We start from the raw sequence: 19,356 nt of genomic DNA, 5'->3' as shown, positions 1-19,356 counted from the left end.
TACCACGATCTCAGACATCCAGCCTCCAAAATTGTAAGAAATAAATTTTTGTTGTTTATAAATGACCCAGTCTGTGGTATTTTGTAATAGCAGTCCAGATGGACTAAGACAGGAGGCGATCCCCCCTACCATTTTTTTTTGTTTGTTTGTTTTTTTTTTTGGCTCTTTCTTTTCCCTGCTGGCTGGAATGCTGTTGAGATAGCTGAGTTCACGCAGCCGTATATAAACTTGAGGTGGAAGGACTCTCATCCATAACACCACAGAACCTCTAAGCCTGCCCTGAATTGCCTACCAACAGATTTCTTTTGTGTAAGTGAAAAATAAACTTACATACAGTTTAGCCACTGTTAGTTTGGATTTCTCTAAGACTCAGCCAAGGTAAATACAAATCAATGTTCTGGTCATTAAAGTGGGGAGAAGAAGAGTCCCATTGTCTTGAAGTTTAAAACTCCTGTAGCTGTAAGAATTATCGTACTAGGCAGGCTACCAGTAATCACCCCATTTTGTTCTATATATAAACAGTGCTATGTAAGCTAGTCTTAACCTTCATATTTCCAGGCCTGAAGTTCAGCTCTGGCTGAACCTCTCCATAAAACTTCTTCCCAGGCATCACTGCTAAGCAAATCTATTTGTTGTTATTTGTCGTTTAGTCCCTAAGTCATGTCCAGCACTTTTGCGACCCCATGGACTGTAGCCCGCCAGGCTCCCCTGTCCGTGGGATTTCCCAGGCAAGAATACTGGAATGGGTTGCTACTTCCTTCTCCAGGGGATCTTCCCAACCCAGGGGTTGAACCTGCATCTCCTGCATTGCAGGCAGATTCTTTACCATCTGAGCCACCTGGGAAGCCCAAGCAAATCTATGCCTTATTCCAAATAAACTTCCTCCAATGGAATGCTAACACATATTAAAAAGCAGAGACACAACTTTGCCAACGAAGGTCCATCTTGTCAAAGCTATGGTTTTTTCAGTGGTCATGTATGGATGTGAGAGTTGGCCTATAAGGAAAGCTGAGCGCCGAAGAACTGATGCTTTTGAACTGTGGTGTTGGAGAAGACTCTTGAGAGTCCCTTGGACTGCAAGGAGGTCCAACCAGTCCATCCCAAAGGAAATTAGTCCTGAATATTCACTGGAAGGACTGATGCTGAAACTGAAACTCCAATACTTTGGCCACCTGATGTGAAGAGCTGACTCATTTGGAAAGACCCTAAAGCTGGGAAAGATTGAAAGCAGGAGAGGAAGTGGATGACAGAGGATGAGATGGTTGGATGGCACCAGCAACTCAATGGACATGAGTTTGAGCAAGCTCCGGGAGTTGGTGATGGACAGGGAAGCCTGGCGTGCTGCAGTCCATGGAGTCGCAGAGTCGGACACGACTGAGCCACTGAATTGAACTGAACTGAATGGAATGCTTCCATTGCCTTCTCCCTCGGTGCTATCCTGACTGACTGATTCACTCACTCATCTGACAAGTATATATAAATGCCTACCTTGAAGCCTGTCTTAATCTCAGTTCGTCTTTGCAAACATACTGGATGAGGTGAGAATTGCCTGAAGCCTGCTACCAGCCTCAAGATGACCGACCCTCTTGCAAGAAAGACAAATATCATAAGATATCGCTAGTATGTGGAATCTAAAAAAGTGGTACAAGTGAACTTATTAGAGTCACAGATGTAGAAAACAAACTTATGGTTACCAAAGGGGAAAGAGGTAGAGTGAGGGATAAATTGGGAGGTTGGGATTGACATGTACACACATATACACACTGCTGCTGCTGCGGTTGCTAAGTCGCTTCAGTTGTGTCCGACTCTGTGCGACCCCATGGACGGCAGCCCACCAGGCTCCCCCGTCCCTGGGATTCTCCAGGCAAGAACACTGGAGTGGGTTGCCATCTCCCTCTCCAATGCATGAAAGTGAAAAGTGAAAGTGAAGTCTCTCAGTCGTGTCCAACTCTTCGAGACCCCATGGACTGCAGCCTACTAGGCTCCTCCATCCATGGGATTTTCCAAGCAAGAGTCCTGGAGTGGGGTGCCATTGCCTTCTCCACATATACACACTACTGGATGTAAAATAGATAACTAATAAGGACTACTGAACAACACAGGGAACTCAATGCTGTAAAGACCTATGTGGGAAAAGAGTCTCAAAATGAGTGGATATGTGTATATATACCACTCATTTGTATATATATGATATATATATGTGATATATGTATATATACCACTCACATATATATTTATATATATACACAACAGTGTAACTGATTCACTTTGTTGTATAGCAGAAATTAATACAACATTGTAAATCAACTATATTCATTAAAAATAAATTTTTTAAATAAAATTTTTAAAGATGACCTTCTTGCAAATCTACATCCTGATTCCACCTTGCATCATTGTTTTGGCCTAAACAGAACAAAAATGAAAAAGTAAGAGGCTGATTCCTGAAACAGAGCTGGAAAGGCTTTTAGAGGCCATCTAGTTCCACCTTCTTTTTTTTAGTATAAGTCAGCCAAGGCCCTGGTGCACCAGCAACTTGCCCAAGGTCAAGAGACAGAGCCAAGGTTGGAACCCGGAGGCAGATTTGCCGATCCCTGCACAGTCCTCTGTTCCTCCCTCAATCCTTATCTCCTTCATTCACACCTAATCCAAATACAAAGATTACACGGCTGTTATTTTGATTCAAAAATAAAACATTTTACTTTAAGAGCCCTCCCATATAGCCTCAGTATCAAAGGGAGAGGTTACCTTTGCTGATTTGTCTTTGAACTGATTCCCAATTGATTCTGAAGAATGAACATGCCAGCAGCCCAGACCAGGACCTTTTTTCCTGTGGCTTGGAACCCTTGGGACTGAAGAAAATTAAGTCAGGCGGAAGTCACATGCTGACTCACAAGGTAACTTTTCAGTGCAAGTTTACAGCCAAATGCCCTTCGCCCAAGGTGACTTCTCAGCAATTCCTCTGTAATTCAACAGCCACTTGGTGTGACTGTTCTCCAACACGCTGTGCTAGCAAAAAAAAAGTGGGGGAGTGGGGGAGAAAGTGTTCCCCTATTTCAAGGTGAAGCAAGTGTCATCCATCATAAGCGGAAAGTTTCCAGAAGAGAGCTCGTTCTTCAGACCTGTGACCTTGGTCTCCTGCGGAAGAAGCTGTTCACGGTTTCAATCCGTATTCTGAGGGAGAGGAATGAACGCACATAAAAACCTTCTTCTTTTTAAAAAATTTCACTTAGTTGCCATTTCTAGTCCTATATAATGCTTCAGGGACACTGCAAGCTTTGTGGGCTTTTTATTGATTTACTTTTTAGGCAGAGTATTTTTTTGTGCTTTGGTATTGTGTTCAGAGACAGAAACTGCCTCTAATTCAAACATCCTGGATTCAGTAACCATAAGTATCTTCTTGGAATATTAACTCTTAGGCCTTTTCTGGGTCTCATGTAATTTTGGGGTAGTGACCTGGAATAGCCATTGGGTATTTAAACATGGATTCCCACTCCATTGGGCTTCCCTGGTGGCTCAGTGGTAAAGAATCCGCCGGCCAAGCAGGAGACGCAGGTTTGATCCTTGGGTCGGGAAGATCCCTTGGAGAAGGGAATGGCAACCCACTCCAGAGGAGCCTAGTGGGCTACAGTCCATGGGGTTGAAAAAGAGTCGGACATGACTGAATGACTACACCACCACCTCCCACCTCCCACCCCACTGTCTGGTCCTGGGAGTGGAAGGTCAGAAGAGTTCATCCACCAATACTTTATTTCCACCCCCTGACCCAGCAGGTTTTTACTTTAGTTATTCCACCAAAAAATAACAAAGCAGACATGAAAATGAGAAGCCTGGCAAAAGTCCTGAGGGTCTGGGTTCAAGGAAGCACTTTCATATGTGAACCTTTGGAGTCAAATCAGTATGCATGGTTCACTGTATAAAAATAGCAGAATGAATATAAGAAAAAAAAAGTCTATTCTCTGGCTGGGCAAAACAAACAGGGTCTATGGAATCTGAAAATACTTCAAAGCAGAAACAAACATTAAAAGGAAATCTTTAAAGAGAAACAAAGTAAATATTAAAAGTCCTTTTGGCTCAGAAGCTAAGACTGTCCTAAGAGGTTATGTACAGATCTTGCTTGTTTATCTTAGGACATTTGTGAGCCAGGCAGGGCTGCCAAGTTGCAAGAATAAAACAGGCTTTTAACCTTCTAAATAAGTTAAATTAAAGAAAAAGTAACACGGGTAGAACAAAGCATCAGAGCCACACTTTCTTCGGGAAGTTTTCCACTTTCCTGCAGGTTGAAAGACCAGAGTTGCACTGCAGTGATTCCACATCTGCAGATAAAAATCCAGGGGCACCCATAGGAGTTAAGATGGAAGAAAATAAAAGTATCCTGCCTTGCCAGGTGTGGCATATGCACAACTCAGAAGGGAGTGCTATTGTTCCTCAGTTTTTCATGTTCAAGGCACGGGACACTTCCAAACAAGATCTGGCCTGTGTAGTCTTAGCTTTGAATTTTTCAACTTTTTCTTGCTGGTACTCACAGCTTTTTACCTACACTCCACGTTGCTATTGGTACTGTAATCTACCCTCAACCCCTGCCTTTTCTTGAGCATCTGGAGTCTAAGAAGGTGTGGGCAACAGAGTGGGTGTCATAGTTTCCATCCTCCATGAATATGCTTGGTCCCTGATCTTACCTCTAGGACAGAGCAGCGCATAAGCTAGCAAGTGTAAGAAGAGAGACAGGGGCCTGAGCAAGGTGGAATGAATATGAGAAATGGAATCCTTGAGTCTTCAGGATCAAAGCAGCTCGTTGTGGGGCCCAAGAGCTGAAAGAGGCGAACGAGACCACCTCTGCTCAAGATTCCTGACCAATGGTCAGCCAACTTCTCCTTGGAAACTGCAAAGGTCTTTCTGGCAGACAAAGAGTTGCAACACTCAGACTCCTGTGAAAAATGGATTTAGCAACCCAGCATCAAGGAATGTGGGCTTCCCTGGTGGCACAGTGGTAAAGAATCCGCCTGCTAATGTAGGAGATACGAGAGACGCGGGTTTCATCCCTGGATTGGAAAGATCCCCTGGAGGAGGAAATGGCAACCCATTCCAGTATTCTTGCTTAGAAAATTCCCTGGACAGAGGAGCCTGGGGGGCTACAGTCTACAACTGAGCAACTGAGGACACAGCATATCAAGAAATATGGGTAGCTGCTAACATCCAGCTGTTATTGCTTTCAGAGTCTGCCCAGGATTTTTTTTTTCCCCTTTATATACAATCTGGCTAAACAAAACATTTATTATCTTAACTTAAACAAAAGCCTTTTATATTTCGATATAGCTGATTCACAATGTTGTGATGGTTTCAGGTGCACAGCAGAGTGACTCAGCCATACACACACATGCCTCCATTCTCCCCCAGACTCCCCTCCCATCCAGGCTGCCACATTGCACTGAGCAGAGTTCCCCGTGCTACACAGTAGGTCCTTGTTGGTGATCCATTTCACATATCGCAGTGTGTACATGTCCACCCCCAACTCCCTAACCATCCCATCCCCCATCCTGCCCCCCTGGTAACCATACATGCATTCTCCAAGTCTGTAAGTCTGTTTCTGTTTTGTAGATAAGTTCATTTGTATCATTTCCTTTTAGATTCCACATTTAAGGGATATCATACAATATCTCTCTTTCTCTGACTGACTTCACTCAGTATGACACTCTTAGCTCCATCCATGTTGCTGCAAACACCTGGGCTTCTGAGCTATCAGCCTTCTCTGGCAGCCCCCAGTCAATGGCTGAGCAAGGTGGGGGTACAAACTCCTGGCCATTCCAGCCCAATGTGGGCAGTCTCTCTGCCAGTCTTTGCTTTAGAGCTTCACGTTAGCTCAGCAGAGACTTAGTCCGACCTGTACCATCACTGTCTGAAGGCTGTCCTATTCAATCTTGGGAACAGAAAGTGGACATTAGGCAAAAACTAATGAAATCTAAATGACCTATAGACTTTAGTTAATAATAATGATGTATCCATATTGGTTCATGGCAGTCCACTAGTTAAGACTTCACCTTCCAATTGCAGGGGGTACAGGTTGGGGAACTAAGATTCCACGTGTTTCAAGGCCCAAAAACCAAAACATAAAAATAGAAGAAATATTACAACAAATTCAATAAGGACGTTTAAAAAATGGTTGACATAAAAAAATATTTTAAAAAATTGTTACATATGCACCACGGGCGTGCATGCTGAGTCACTTTAGTTGTGTCCAATTCTGTAACCCTATGGACGGTAGCCCTCCAGGCTCCTCTGTCCATGGAATTTTCCAGGCAAGAATATTGGAATGGGTTGCCACGCCCTTCTCCAGAGGATTTTCCTGACCCAGGGATCAAGCCTGCATCTCATCCATCTCCTGTATTGGCAGGAGTGTTCTTTACCACTAGGACCACTTGGGAAGCCCATGTACGCCTCACACAGTTGTTAGATGATAACAACAGGGGATTTGGGAGGTGGGTTATATTGGAACAGTCTGCACTCCCTTCAACAATTTTTCTGAAACTGTTGTAAAAGATGAAAGTTATTTTTAAAAAATCACTCCCTCATAGTGTTTAAATTAACTTTCCTATATTTAGTTAACATCTGCCTGTCAATCATTTTACTCAACGCCATTCAGTCTTAAAGAGTAGCTCCAGATCAGAACTCTACCAATAGATGCACTCTGGACAGCGGGACTATTGTCTTCTCTGATGTATTCTTCTGTCAATATGACCTATTTGAGGGGGTGGTTTGCTTAATCAGCAGTGAAGTGATGCCCTTCCAGTTGTCCTCTATCCAGAGATCATCACACTAGTGTGTGATGAGATAAAGAACTTGTAGCAGAATGCGTATCCACCACATCCTCAATGCATTGTTTAGCCAGGCTGACTTGTTTCCATAGCAAGGCTTTCTCAATGAAGGGAGCTGTGTGTGGCCTCCCCTCTGCCTCAGCCTGCTCCCCTCATGTTGGCTGGGTCACTAATCGGCCACAACCCTCAGCACTGCTTCCTCCTTCCACGTAGTAACATACACTTGACATCCAGTGCATTCCTGCTGCCCACCAGCTTCTATTAGGTGGGACTAACTGGGGTAGCAATCCTACAAAGAGTACGCAAAGACTGCTCAGAGGAGGGCACCGGGGAGGAGCTGTGCCCGTGCGGAAGTGGCAAAGCCCTCACACTGAATGCTGAGACTTCCAGTCTTCTCCTGGACCCTCCACAGACCGGCTGTGAGTAAGGACATTCCCCTGTCCAGACCTCACTTCCCTCATCTGTAAAACAAGGTGGTGGATTCAGGTAATTTCTGAGGGTATTCAGATTTTCGTTTTGTTTTTGTCTACTGGCCATGTCACATGCCATGTGGATCTTAGTTCCCCAGCCAGAGATTGAGTCCATGCCCTTTGCGTTGAAAGCACAGAGTCTTAACCACTGGACCGCCAGAGAAGTCCATGGTGGTTTTTTTTTTTTGGTTTTGTTTTTTTGGGGAGCATTCTAGCTTTTGTGCTCCAGGATTCAACTCTTTCCTTCAATCTTACAGAAGTGTAGCTGATTTACAGTGCTGTTAATTTCTACTGTAGAGCAAAGGGATTTAGTGATACACACACATATATATATACACATTCTTTTTTATAGTCTTTTCCATTATGGTTTATCACAGGGTATTGAATATAGTTCCCTGTGCTGTACAGGAGGACCTTGTTGCTCACCCATTCTATATACAATAGTTTGCTTCTGTTAATCCCCAACCCCTAGTTCTAGGATTCAACTCTGGAGTCAAATGACCTCCGCACCCATGATGTCCCTTGGCTGGGCTCTTCCACAATCTTGCTGTCCCCATCACACCTGCCAGCATTTTGCCTCCTATGGTGTTTCATCTGGTGACAAGTCTGCTGGCTTCAGGGTGGAACATGAGTGTGACGGCCAGCTGCCGGGCTCAAAGATAAGAGAACTAGAGAGTCTGGGGGCTGAAAGGGCTTCTCAGCAACATGTATCCCCCAGTGACTGAATGATGTTTCTGTGAAGCAAGTCAACACATGTGTGGAGTTTTCCATTTCTGCATATAGAGAGCTTGGAGGTCACCACTCTGTCCTAACAACAAGTAAAAAGATAAACAGACTGAAAAGGCAGTAACTTGTCTGGGATTCATAAGAGGAGGGGAGGACAGAGCGCAAACCACTGCAGCCAGGGCTGAAGAGACGTACAAGGGAAGGCAGAAAGTCACCACTTAGCAGAGCAGAAATACACAATCAGAACCACCACGGAAATCACGCTGGGATGAACAGTCACTGACGCATCATGGGGGGCTCAGTATGGACAACTCGGAAGGGCTAAAACTCCGAGGGGACCCAGCATTGTGAGATTTACCTCCAGGAGCTCAACCAGACTCCTACGGAGAAAATCCCCTTAGGCTTCCAGCAAAGGTAGGGGGCAGGAAACCATCTGAAACACGCCAGAGAATTCCGTTCTTCTTTTCCAAGTTTTAATTTATATTGGAGTATCGTTGATTAACAATGTTATGTTAGTTTCACGTGTATAGCAAAGTGATTCAGTTATACATACACATATATCTATTCTTTTTCAAATTTTTTTCCATTTAAGTTGTTACAGAATGTGGAGCAGAGTTCCCTGTGCTATCCAGTAGGTCCTTGTTGGTTATCTGGTTTAAAAATAGTAGTGTGCGTATGTCAATCTTTCAGTGATAGTGAAGTCATGCATGGATGTGAGAGTTGGACTATAAAGAAAGCTGAGCACCAAAGAATTGATGCTTTTGAACTGTGGGGTTGGAGAAGACTCTTGAGAGTCCCTTGGACTGCAAGGAGATCCAACCAGTCCATCCTAAAGGAAATCAGTCCTGAATATTCAGTGGAAGGACTGATGCTGAAGCTGAAGCTCCAATACTTTGGCCACCTCATGCGAAGAGCTGATTCATTGGAAAAGACCTTGATGCTGGGAAAGATTGAAGGCAGGAGGAGAAGGGGATGACAGAGGATGAGATGGCTGGATGGCATCACCGACTCGATGGACATGAGTTTGAGTGAACTCCGGGAGTTGGTGATGGACAGGGAGGCCTGGCATGCTGCGGTCCATGGGGTCGCAAAGAGTTAGACACGACTGAGAGACTGAATTGAACTGATATGTGAATCCCATACTTCTGCCCTGCCCCCATTTCCCCCTTGCCTTTGAATTCTGTGAGTCTTCAGCAAAAACTAGTTAACCAGAGTCTACCCTGCTATGATCAGAGTCTAACTGATCTGGGAAGGGAAATACTCAACTCCAGCCCACATGAATCATCCTCTCCTAGACAGGCTGGAGTGAACATGGCCCTGATGATGCCTTGATTTCTGCCCAGTGATGCTGAGGCTGGACTTCTGGCCTGCAGAACCTTGAGATATTAACTGCCTGTTTTTGTTTTGTATTGCAATCTTATTTATTTATCTTGCTTTTGGCTGTGCTGGGTCTTCATTGCTGCACAGGCTATTTCTCTAGTTGTAGTGGGTGGGGGGCTACTCTCTAGCTGCAGGGTATGGGCCTCTATTGCAGTGGTTTCTCCTGTTGTGTGCGGACCACGGGCTTTAGAGCACAGGCTCAGTAATTGCGGGGCACGAGTTTAGTTGCTCTGTGGCATATGGGATCTTCCTGCACCAGGGATCGAACCTGTATCTTCCACATTGGCGGGTGGATTCTTATCCGCTGAACCACAAGGGAAGCCCACGCCTGTTGTTTTAAGCCTCCAAGTTCATGATCATTTCTCACGGCAGCCTCAGGAAACAAACCCACCCTCTTGCTAAATTTCATCTTCCTTTCCTATAGACTTTTCTTTCTCTAGTACACAAAGCCTCTTTTATCTGCCAGAACGTGGCAGGGTAACACTCTCCAATTGGAGAGCTTAATAAACGGACTGTTTACAAAGGCCTTGAGCAGTCAGGAGACAGGAGACAGGGCTGTTCTCCAGGTGGGTACAGTCAGGGAGACGCCGCCGCCCTGGGCCTGCGGGGGTGGGAGGGACAGAGCTGTGGGGAGAGGGCCACTGACAGGAGTGTCAGGGGACATGGCCAGCCCGGGCGACACAGCAGGAAAGGGAGCAAGGGGAATAAATGCCTTCGCGTCCCTCTCTCTTCCCTCTGGCCTCCCGCCTGAGGCCTCGGTTGGCTGAACCTGAACTAGCAGCCAGCTGCAAAGGAGCCATTCGGGTCAGCCTCCCGGATGCAGAGGAGAGTGGAGAAGGGGGTGGGAGGGGACTTGGGGGCCCACGGAAACATCCAGCACCTGAGATACTGTAACCCTCTTCCAGACCACCCGTCCAGCAGGCTGGTTTTGTGGGTCCAAGCTCTCCTCCACAGGAAATGGTCTCCTCAACTGTAAAATGAGTTGGGGTTTTTTTTGTCTTTTTTTTTTTTTTTTAGCCATGCTGCAGGGCTTGTGGGATCTTCATTCCCCAACCAGAGATGAACCCACGCCCCCTGCCTCGGAAGCCCGGAGTCCTAACCGCTGGACCACCACGGAAGTCCCCACAATGAAGGGTTTGGACCAGGAAGCCTCTGAGAGCCCTTTCGGGGATCTGAGGCTCACGGTTCCAGAAGCAGACTGATCGCCTTCCCAGGCTAAGGCAGATCCAAACGTGCCTGAAGTCCCACAGCTGTTTCTTTCCTTGCTTCTCTTCTCTGGGATGTCCCACAGATCTGGGCGGGCATCGCACTGCACGCGGCCCAGAGCATCTCCTGGGAAAGGAGCCGGCCGGGGAGGCTGGAAAAGGAAGCCCGAGGTCGGAAGAACAAGAAGGGGCTCTGGACAACCAACGGGGAGAGGCCAGCCCCTCAACCACGGGGGAGTCAGCGCTCCAGGGCAAGTCCGCCTGTTCCTGAAGAAAACTCTAGTGGCCTCAGGCCTCTAGGCTGGCTGGCCCAGCATAGAGGAGGCTGCCAGTCCCACGCAGCTGGTAATCATTAGCCAGAAAGCAAAACTGTGGAAAGTTCCAAGGGTCCTGACCAAGGAGCAGACACCAAACCTTCCCCTGCTGCCTTGGGGCATTCTGTTCTGCTCTCTGGCTGCTTTTTCAACCACTCCTGTCTGCTTCTGTTTCATGGAACCTCCTTTTGAAGATAGAAGGTGAAGCCAGGAGACTCTCCAGGGCTGAAAGTGCAGAAAGTGTTACCTCCCCCAACCCCCAGTCCCCTATCTTGGGTGGGCTGGGAGATACAACAGATTCCTCTTTCGCCCCTAATTCTGCGTGCGTGTTAAGTCGCTTCAGTTGTGTCCGACTCTCTGCAGCCCTATGGACTGTAGCCCGCCAGGCTCCTCTGTCCATGGGATTCTCCAGGCAAGAATACTGGAGTGGGCTGCCATTTCCTACTCCAGGGGATCTTCCCAAACCAGGGATCAAACCCGAGTCTCCTGCACTGCAGGCGAATTCTTTACTGTCTGAGCAACCAGGGAAGCCCGAAGTAAAGGAGATTAGGGAGTGAATGTCGTTCAGTCGTGTCCGACTCTTTGCGACCCCATGGACTGTACAGTCCATGGATTTCTCCAGGCCAGAATACTGGAGTGGGTAGCCTTTCCTCCTCCAGGGGATCTTTTCAACCCAGGGATCGAACCCAGGTCTCCCACATTGCAGGTGGATTCTTTACCAACTGAGCCACAAGGGAAGCCCAAGAATACTGGAGTGGGTAGCCTATCCCTTCTCCAGCAGATCTTCCCAACCCTGGAATCAAACCGGGGTCTCCTGCATTGCGGGTGGATTTTTTACCAACTGAGTTATCAGGGAAGCCCAAGTAAAGGAGATTACCCTAAAAAAAAAAGCCCTGCATCCAGAAGTTACCCCACCCCTGGTAGTCTGACACCGTCTGCTGGCTGGGATTGCAGCTGCGCTGGGCCTCTTCTGTCAGGCACCTTTGCATTCTCTGACCTCTGCTCTCCATCTGCCTAAGAAGGCTGTGAGTAACTGCTTCCTCCATCCCTTTCCAAATACAGCCCTCCTCAGGCAGACAGAACGGGCTAAAATCCAGGAGGATTCCATTTGCCATAAATGAATGTGAATCACAGTCGCTCAGCTGTGTTCGACTCTTGTGACTCCATGGACTGTGGCCTGCCAGGCTCCTCTGTCCATGGGATTCTCCAGGCAAGAATACTGGAGTGGGTTGCCATTCCCTTCTCCAGGGGACCTTTCCAACCCAGGGATCGAACCCAGGTCACCGGCATTGCAGGCAGATTCTTTACGGTCTGAGCCACCAGGGAAGCAGAGTTAACCCCTCACACCCACACCCAGACATCCTGAGTTAGAACTCCCACCCAGGGCTCAGCAGCTGAGTGCTTCTGTGCACATTATTTCCTTCTCCAAGCCTCATTATCCTCATTTGTAAACTGGGGATAACTGTAGTACTGTTAACCCCTGAACACCATGGGGGGAGTTCAGGACCACCACCCTCCACAGAGTCAGCCCTCCATATCCAAGATTCCGAATCTGTGGATTCAACCAGCCCCAGGTAGGGTCGTAACTGTGATAGCTTCCCTGATGGCTCAGTTGGTAAAGAATCCACCAACAGGAGACTCCAATTTGATTCCGGGGTTGGGAAGATCTGCTGGAGAAGGGATAGGTTACCCACTCCAGTATTCTTGGGCTTCCCTTGTGACTCAGCTGGTAAAGAATCCACCTGTAATGTACGAGACCTGAGTTCGATCGCTGGGTTGGGAAGATCCCCTGGAGAAAGGAAAAACTACCCATTCCAGTATTCTGGCCTGGAGAATTTCATAGACTACAGTCCATGGAGTTGCAAAGAGTCACACACGATTGATTGACTTTCATTTTCTTATAGGGACTTACGCAGCTCAAACCTGTATTGCTTAAGGATCAACTGTAATCCCCTGATAGGGAGAGGTAGGGATTAAACATGAGATGCTGTGTATGAAGCACTTAGTACAAAGCATGACTCATAGTAAGTGCTCAATAAATGGCAGTCCCCCAGTTTATTTCCTGCCCACTTTTACTTCCAGTAAGGGTAGGCAAACGGGTGCATGCTACTCTCAAAATCATTGCAAACTTAGTCTAAACTTAGGCGGCGCTCACAGATTTATCCTCTGAGAAAAACCACAAAATTCTTTTGTAAGTCATGATCCCTTCCTGGGTTGTTTTTTTTTTTTTTTCTTTTATCAGCTATATTTAGCTCTTAAATTTTATATCTCAGCTTGAAATCTTAGAGTCATCCTTCCAAAAGTACAAGTGGTTCAGCCAATGGTATTTACAAGCAAGCTGTTTTTTTGGTTCTTTTTTTTTCTTCAGAAATAACAATAGGTCAGAGGTGAGACTGATTTCCATAACTCCAAATATAAATAAGGTAAACTTCATTTAATCAAAGAATCCAATTTGGCAAGTCCAATTCTGAAGACTAGTTATTCCAGTTTTATTAAACTTCCAAGAGAACATTTAAGCTTTTTCTCGCAGGTTGTAAGCTGTCTCTCAGGGACCCTGGGTCTGGGTAAACACCCCATCCCCACCCCCAGCTCACAGTTGAAATTGTTGGTGTTGATTTTTTCAAATGCTAGCTACTTCTTCTTTCCAGCCTGCCACCCAACCACTTTACCTAAGGTTAATCCAAACTCTTTTACACATAATAACATATTTTTTAAAAAAGATTTTCTTGATGTGGACATTTTTAAAGTCTTTATTGAATCTGTTACAATATTGCTTCTGTTCATGTTTTGGTTTTTTGGCCATGAGGTGTGAGGGATCTTAGCTGCCTGACCAGGGATCAAACCCACATTGGAAGGCGAAGTCATAACCACTGATCCACCAGGAAAGTCTCCATAGTAACATATTTATTGAGTCCTTACTATGTGCCAGACACAGTTTTAAATGTTTTATGTGGACTAAGTCATTCTCTCATAACGTTATTATAATATAAGTACCATTATTATCATCTCTCTACACGAAATATTATTTTGGAAATTTGCATTAGAGAATCTAGCTGATCTGGGGCAGAGCAGAGATTTGAGGCCAGGGAGTCTAGCTACAGAGCTGGCTCTTGCCCACCAAACTATATTCCCTCTCCTAAGAGAGGTGACGTTTCCCAGGGACACAGTTTGCACAAGAATTCCGACTCTCTGTGTTCACAGCAGCACCCTTCCTCCGTAGAATGTTCTGTCCTAGCCCCATTTCTCCCAGCCTATTCCCAGGGGGCATCCCTTACCAAAACATGAAAGAAACACCCTACTAACAACAATGTCCTTCTCACCTCTGTCAAAGGGGGCTGCAAAAATATTCAAGGCAGGGTGGCTCAGACTTGGGCGAGGGGCTCCAAGTCCAACCTCAACATTAACTGGCTGGGCACCCTTAGTCAAGTCACACATCTTCACCCACACGTGCTCACCAGTAGAGCAGGGGAACAGGCAGAAACTGCCTTCCAGGGCTTTTGTGGGGATTGCGTGAGCATATGTGTGCTCAGCACAGCGCTGGGCTCAATAAGGAAGCTGTCATCATTAAGGGAGATCAATAAGAGCTATTATGAGTATTGATCGTACAGTCCATCACTGTGAGTAGAACCGAGAAGGTCACATTCCGAGAAGATTCAGAGAGAGCCCGGGTTGTCATATACGCTCTATGGGGCCCTGTCCCTTATTCGTCCCTGAACCTGAGGACCAGCTGCCTGAGACAGAAGGGGTCACCCCCAAGCCTGCCTGGCACACGACACCTGTGAGTTTCCCAGGGCGGGAGATGGTTATTAAGTAGAAGGTGATGCGGAGAGGCAAGTGAGAGCCCAGACAAGGCCAAGCTGGAAACCCCTCTGTAAATCAACCCCATCCTGTAAGCAGTTATTTTCTCCCGAGACACAACATTACCTGTCCCAGGTTAGCAGTTCTGAACATTGATTTCAAAACTTGCTTTCGACTCAGCCCCTTAACAGTCAGGTGAAGACAGAGCTGCTTTGTTGGGAGAGGGAAGAGGAGGCTCCTGGAGCACCCACTTGTTGAACTCCTCCCCAGAGGGACCCCATGTCCCTTAGAAAGGGCACTGAGGTCTTTAGACCACAGCTTGAGAATCATACTCCAAGAGAAACAAATGTATAGTCATCCCTTGGCTCCCCCTGCCCCCCGGACTAGTTCCAAGATGCTTGCGGGCACCAAAACCCACCCGTGCTCAAGTCCTTTTCATAGAAGGGCATGCAAGCTCAGTCACCTCAGTTGTGTCTGACTCTTTGCAACCCTATGGATTGTAGCCCACCAGGCTCCTCTGTTCATGGGATTCTCCAGACAAGAATACTGGAGTGGGTTGCCATGCTCTCCCCCAGGGGATCTTCCCTACCCAGGGATCGAACTCATGTCTCTTACATCTCCTGCACTGGCAGGGAGGTTCTTTACCACTAGTGTCACCTAGGACGCTCATAAAATGGCACAGTACTTGCATATAACCTACATACATCTTCCCTTATACTTTAAATCATCTCTAAAACCTAATACAAGAATGTAAATACATTCTAAATGTAAGCACAATCTAAATACAAATATGATCTAAATGCTATGTAAATAATCACATGCAAATTCAAGTTTTACTTTGGGGAACTTTCTGGAATTTTTTTGGAGATGGCCGTCCGAAGTTGTTTGAACGCAGAACCTGTATACGATATGAACTTTGCTCTTAGTGAACTTAGAGTCTAGTGAGCTGGTGGCTACAGGTTTGCACTGGCTGGTAAGTGAACTCCAGTGTTCCTCGTTTAAGGTACAAATCCTAGCAAGGCACCGTTGCTACCTTCTACAGGGCCCTGAAGCTTTTCAGTTGCAAAAGTTTCCTCTGTGTTTATACTGCACAGGGTAGATAGGGGCTGGGAGGAGCATGCCTGAATCGTTGACCTGCTTCAGTAAAATAATTTCTAAGATTAACTTATCTCTCACAACACCTCTGTCAGGTGGGGTTAGTATTGTCTCATTTTGCAGATGAGGAAACTGAGGCTGAAGATATTTAACTTGTCTGAAGTCACCCAGCTAGACAATGCAGGACCCCAGAGTCAAACCCCATCCTGGTTTCAGAGGATGGTGGCCTGGACTCAGTACAGATTCCTCCTCTGCACTTACTAGTTGTGTCTACAGCCTCAGTTTCCTCATCTGTAAAGTGGGGATGATAATGATACCTGCCACCTTCAGAATGGTGCCTGGCACACAGCCAGGACTCAACAAGAGTTAGTACCCGTCTCAGGATCACCAAATAACAGATTATGGCTCATTTGTCCAATATACTCGCATTTATTTGGCTGGTTAGAATACTGGAGTGGGTAGCCTATCCCTTCTCCAGCAGATCTTCCTGATCTAGGAATTGAAACAGGGTTTCCTGCATTGCAGGCAGATTCTTTACCAACTGAGCTATCAGGCAAGCCCAGAAAACAGTGCAAGGCAGTATGTGGATAAGGAGCCAAATGCGTCCTGCAGAGAAGTAAAGGCCATAGAGTTCAGAGAAAGGGCATTTGAAATGCTTCACTTATTATTGCTTCATAAAATTTTGAGCATTCCTTGTGCAGAAGCCCTGCTGAGCTCACTGTCAGCCCAATGTCAGCATGTGCTGCCAAGGCCAGCCTCTCAGCCACCAGCTGGGGTATGTCCTTAACAAGCCACATGCTGCCTTCCAGGTAGACCAGTTAGCTCTACCACAGACAGACATCTAAGTCTCTAGGGATGCCTGGGTTCTGCCCATTAACACATGCCACTGGGGCCGTGTGCCACACCTCCATGCTGAGAAACAGCTCAAGGTGTGTGTCTCCAAGACAGCAGGTGGCAGGCTGTGGGGGTAGGTGGGAGGGGGGCATCAGGGGCCAGGAAGACACATGACCCAGGTGCTGGGAAACAGCTGGACCCCAGCTCATCAAGTCAAAAATGCCTTTTCCTTGTGCAACCACGTGGTCCTTTTTCTCTGAATCTATTCAGAGCTGAATGTCTTTATGAACCTTCCCTGATATTCCAGGACTCCCCTCCCCATGCCCCCTCTCTCCAAGAAAAGAAAGCAAAAGAGAAAAGAAATCAAGGAATCCCCAGAATTCTGCCCTAGCACTTACTTGCCACACCAGGTAAATAACGGTGTGCTTCCAGAGACTCCAGAATTAAAGCTAGATTTGGAAAAAAAGAGGGAAAAGAAAGGCTGACTTCCCCCAAAGTCCACTCACCTACCGCATACTCCCATCAGCCAGAAAACACCCCAGCCCGAGGCTTAAAGGTCAAGCCCTCGCTTTGCTCAGTAAATGCCAAGTGAACCCAGGGCGCCCAGCCCCTCATTCCTACCTCGTGCCCAGTGGTCCCCGGTCGCCTCGCTCCCTCGGCATCACCTGCTACGGCGGATCCAGCATCTCTGCTCGGGAAGCCGAGCGCCTCTGATGTGGGAGAGGTTCCGCGGAAGGAAGGGGAGGGCAGGCTGAGATCACTGACGTGGGGAGGGGTGGGTCTCCCTAAGCAAGCACTTGGTTCCAGGGGAAAGGATGTTTTGTAAGTTTTGGCTTGAATGTCCAGGGGCAGAACAGGAAGTGTGCACTAGGGCTGGGAGCCCAGGGTGCATTTCCACAGCCTCCCTTTAGAGGGAGCTTCCTGGGGTCTCTCAACTGCGGCCCGGTCTGGAATGCAAAGCTCTGTCTGAATCCTGGAGCTTTCCCTGGCCTTACGCTTTCCTCCAGCACTTTTTTTTTCCTTCTTTTTTTTTTTTTTTTTTTGCTTTTTTTCCCTCCTTAATGGACCGTCAGCTTCGTTCCTGACATGCTGGAAAATTTTCCCTAGGCCTAAACTTGGCTCAGGAACACTCTCCCCTTGTGAGAGAATTTCTCCTGTTACACAGTTCAGATTGAAAAAAAGAGAGAGAGAGAGCTATTTGTTTTGCCAACTTTTGTACTGGGGACATTTTTGATGAATTTCCTCCCCTCTCTGAACCTTTGGATTCCAAGAAATATACACACCCACATCCCTCCTGACTTTTTCCCCCTACCCCTCTAATGGAAAAATAACAAAAATAATAAAATTGGTGAAAGATGGCAGAGATAATGTTCTTAGTTTGTGGGCTTCTGGGGTCCTTCTTGGGTCAGCCTCCTCTCACCCCCAAACACACTTTTGCCCACTGGCCACGCGTGCTGCGTGTCAAAGGGGAGGAGTAGTGATTGGCTTCCAGCTCTCTCCTAGTTCTAGGTCTTTCTATGATGGAAGCCCAGGAATGGCTATCTTTCCTAAATGGAGACCAGGTCCAATTACAAGCTCCTCTTCCTCAGCCCCTCCCACCTCCCCTGCAAGGGATGAGGTTGGAAGATTCCTGGTTGTGATTCTTGGAGGTGCTGGGTGGGGATGTGTGGGGCAAATAGGCACCCTAAGATTTAGCTGTCAACAGTCACCTGGAGGGTGTCATGTCTGTGAACTGTCAAATGCCACCACAAATTGGGATACTTCCTGCCAGCGCTGGAGATGAAAGAGACTGGATTTCCATCCCTGGATGGGAAAGATCCCCTGGAGGTGGGCATGGCAACCCACTCCAGTGTTCTTGCCTGGGGAATCCCCATGGGCAGAGGAGCCTGGTGGGCTATAGTTCATGAGTCGCAAAGAATCCGACATGACTGGAGTGACTTAGCATGCACACACGCACAAACCTTTATGTGCAACGTGGATGAACCTTGAATACATCATGCTAAAGTGGAAGAAGCCAAACACAAAAGATAACAAACTATATGATTCCATTTATCCTGCAAGGTCAAGAATGGGCAAATCCCTAGAGACAGGAAGTAGATTAATGGTTGTCAAGGATTGGGGTGGTGATGGAACTGGGGGCTGGGAGGAGATAGTACAGGGTACAGAAGTACAGGGTTTTAGTGGGGGAGATGATAAAAATGTTCTCAAGCTGATTGTGGCAATTATCACACAACTGTATAAATATACTAAAAATCACTGAATTGTACACTCTAAATAGGTGACTTTGTGGCACGTAAATTATATCTAATTAAAGCTATTGCAAAAATAATACACATCCCTGAAAAGATAACTATTTCTGTATATTTTGTAACCTAACCTCAACTTCTTAAGTGCCATAGTTTGGGTATAGTTTCTTGTTTCCTTGACTAACTCATCTGAAGGTTTATTTTGAGAAATTCAAGACACTGTTTGAGAAAAGAAAAGAGGTTGCGGGAAACTCGAGGAAAGAGTCATTCATTATTATTACTATTTATTTTGGGCTGCGTCCGGTCTTAGCTGTGGCACACAGGATCTTCACTGCAGCGCGGGGGTGGGGGGCATCTCTCTAGTTGTATGTGGTGCATGGGCTCAATAGCCCACGGCGTGTTGGATCTTAGCTCCCTGACCTGGGATTGAACCATGTCCTCTGCATCGGAAGACAGATTCTTAACCACTGGACCACCAC

General features: G+C 46.7%; 1 protein-coding gene across 14 annotated transcripts in view; it reads right to left on the bottom strand.

Annotated features, from left to right (window-relative positions):
• TACC1 (transforming acidic coiled-coil containing protein 1) overlaps nucleotides 1–17,605 on the bottom strand; it is a 125,527-nt gene extending 107,922 nt beyond the window's left edge. For 8 of the 14 annotated variants that reach the window (XM_069572966.1, XM_069572972.1, XM_069572984.1 and 5 more), the window contains exons 1-2: nucleotides 17,253–17,343; nucleotides 2,746–2,849 (exon numbers count right to left, since the gene is read on the bottom strand). In XM_069572966.1, coding sequence (XP_069429067.1) covers nucleotides 2,746–2,798 — 53 coding nt within the window. In that variant the 5' untranslated portion in view covers nucleotides 2,799–2,849; nucleotides 17,253–17,343. Of the gene's footprint in view, nucleotides 1–2,745; nucleotides 2,850–17,252 lie in introns of all 14 variants that reach the window. The other 6 variants (XM_069572969.1, XM_069572978.1, XM_069572980.1 and 3 more) reach the window with 4 other exon arrangements.
• Between the last annotated feature and the right edge of the window lie 1,751 nt (nucleotides 17,606–19,356).

The sequence above is a fragment of the Ovis canadensis genome, chromosome 26 (genome assembly GCF_042477335.2).
Source record: "Ovis canadensis isolate MfBH-ARS-UI-01 breed Bighorn chromosome 26, ARS-UI_OviCan_v2, whole genome shotgun sequence".
Lineage (NCBI taxonomy): Eukaryota > Metazoa > Chordata > Mammalia > Artiodactyla > Bovidae > Ovis > Ovis canadensis.
Note: the sequence above shows the minus strand (reverse complement) of the source record. Positions and strands in the feature narration are given on the sequence as shown.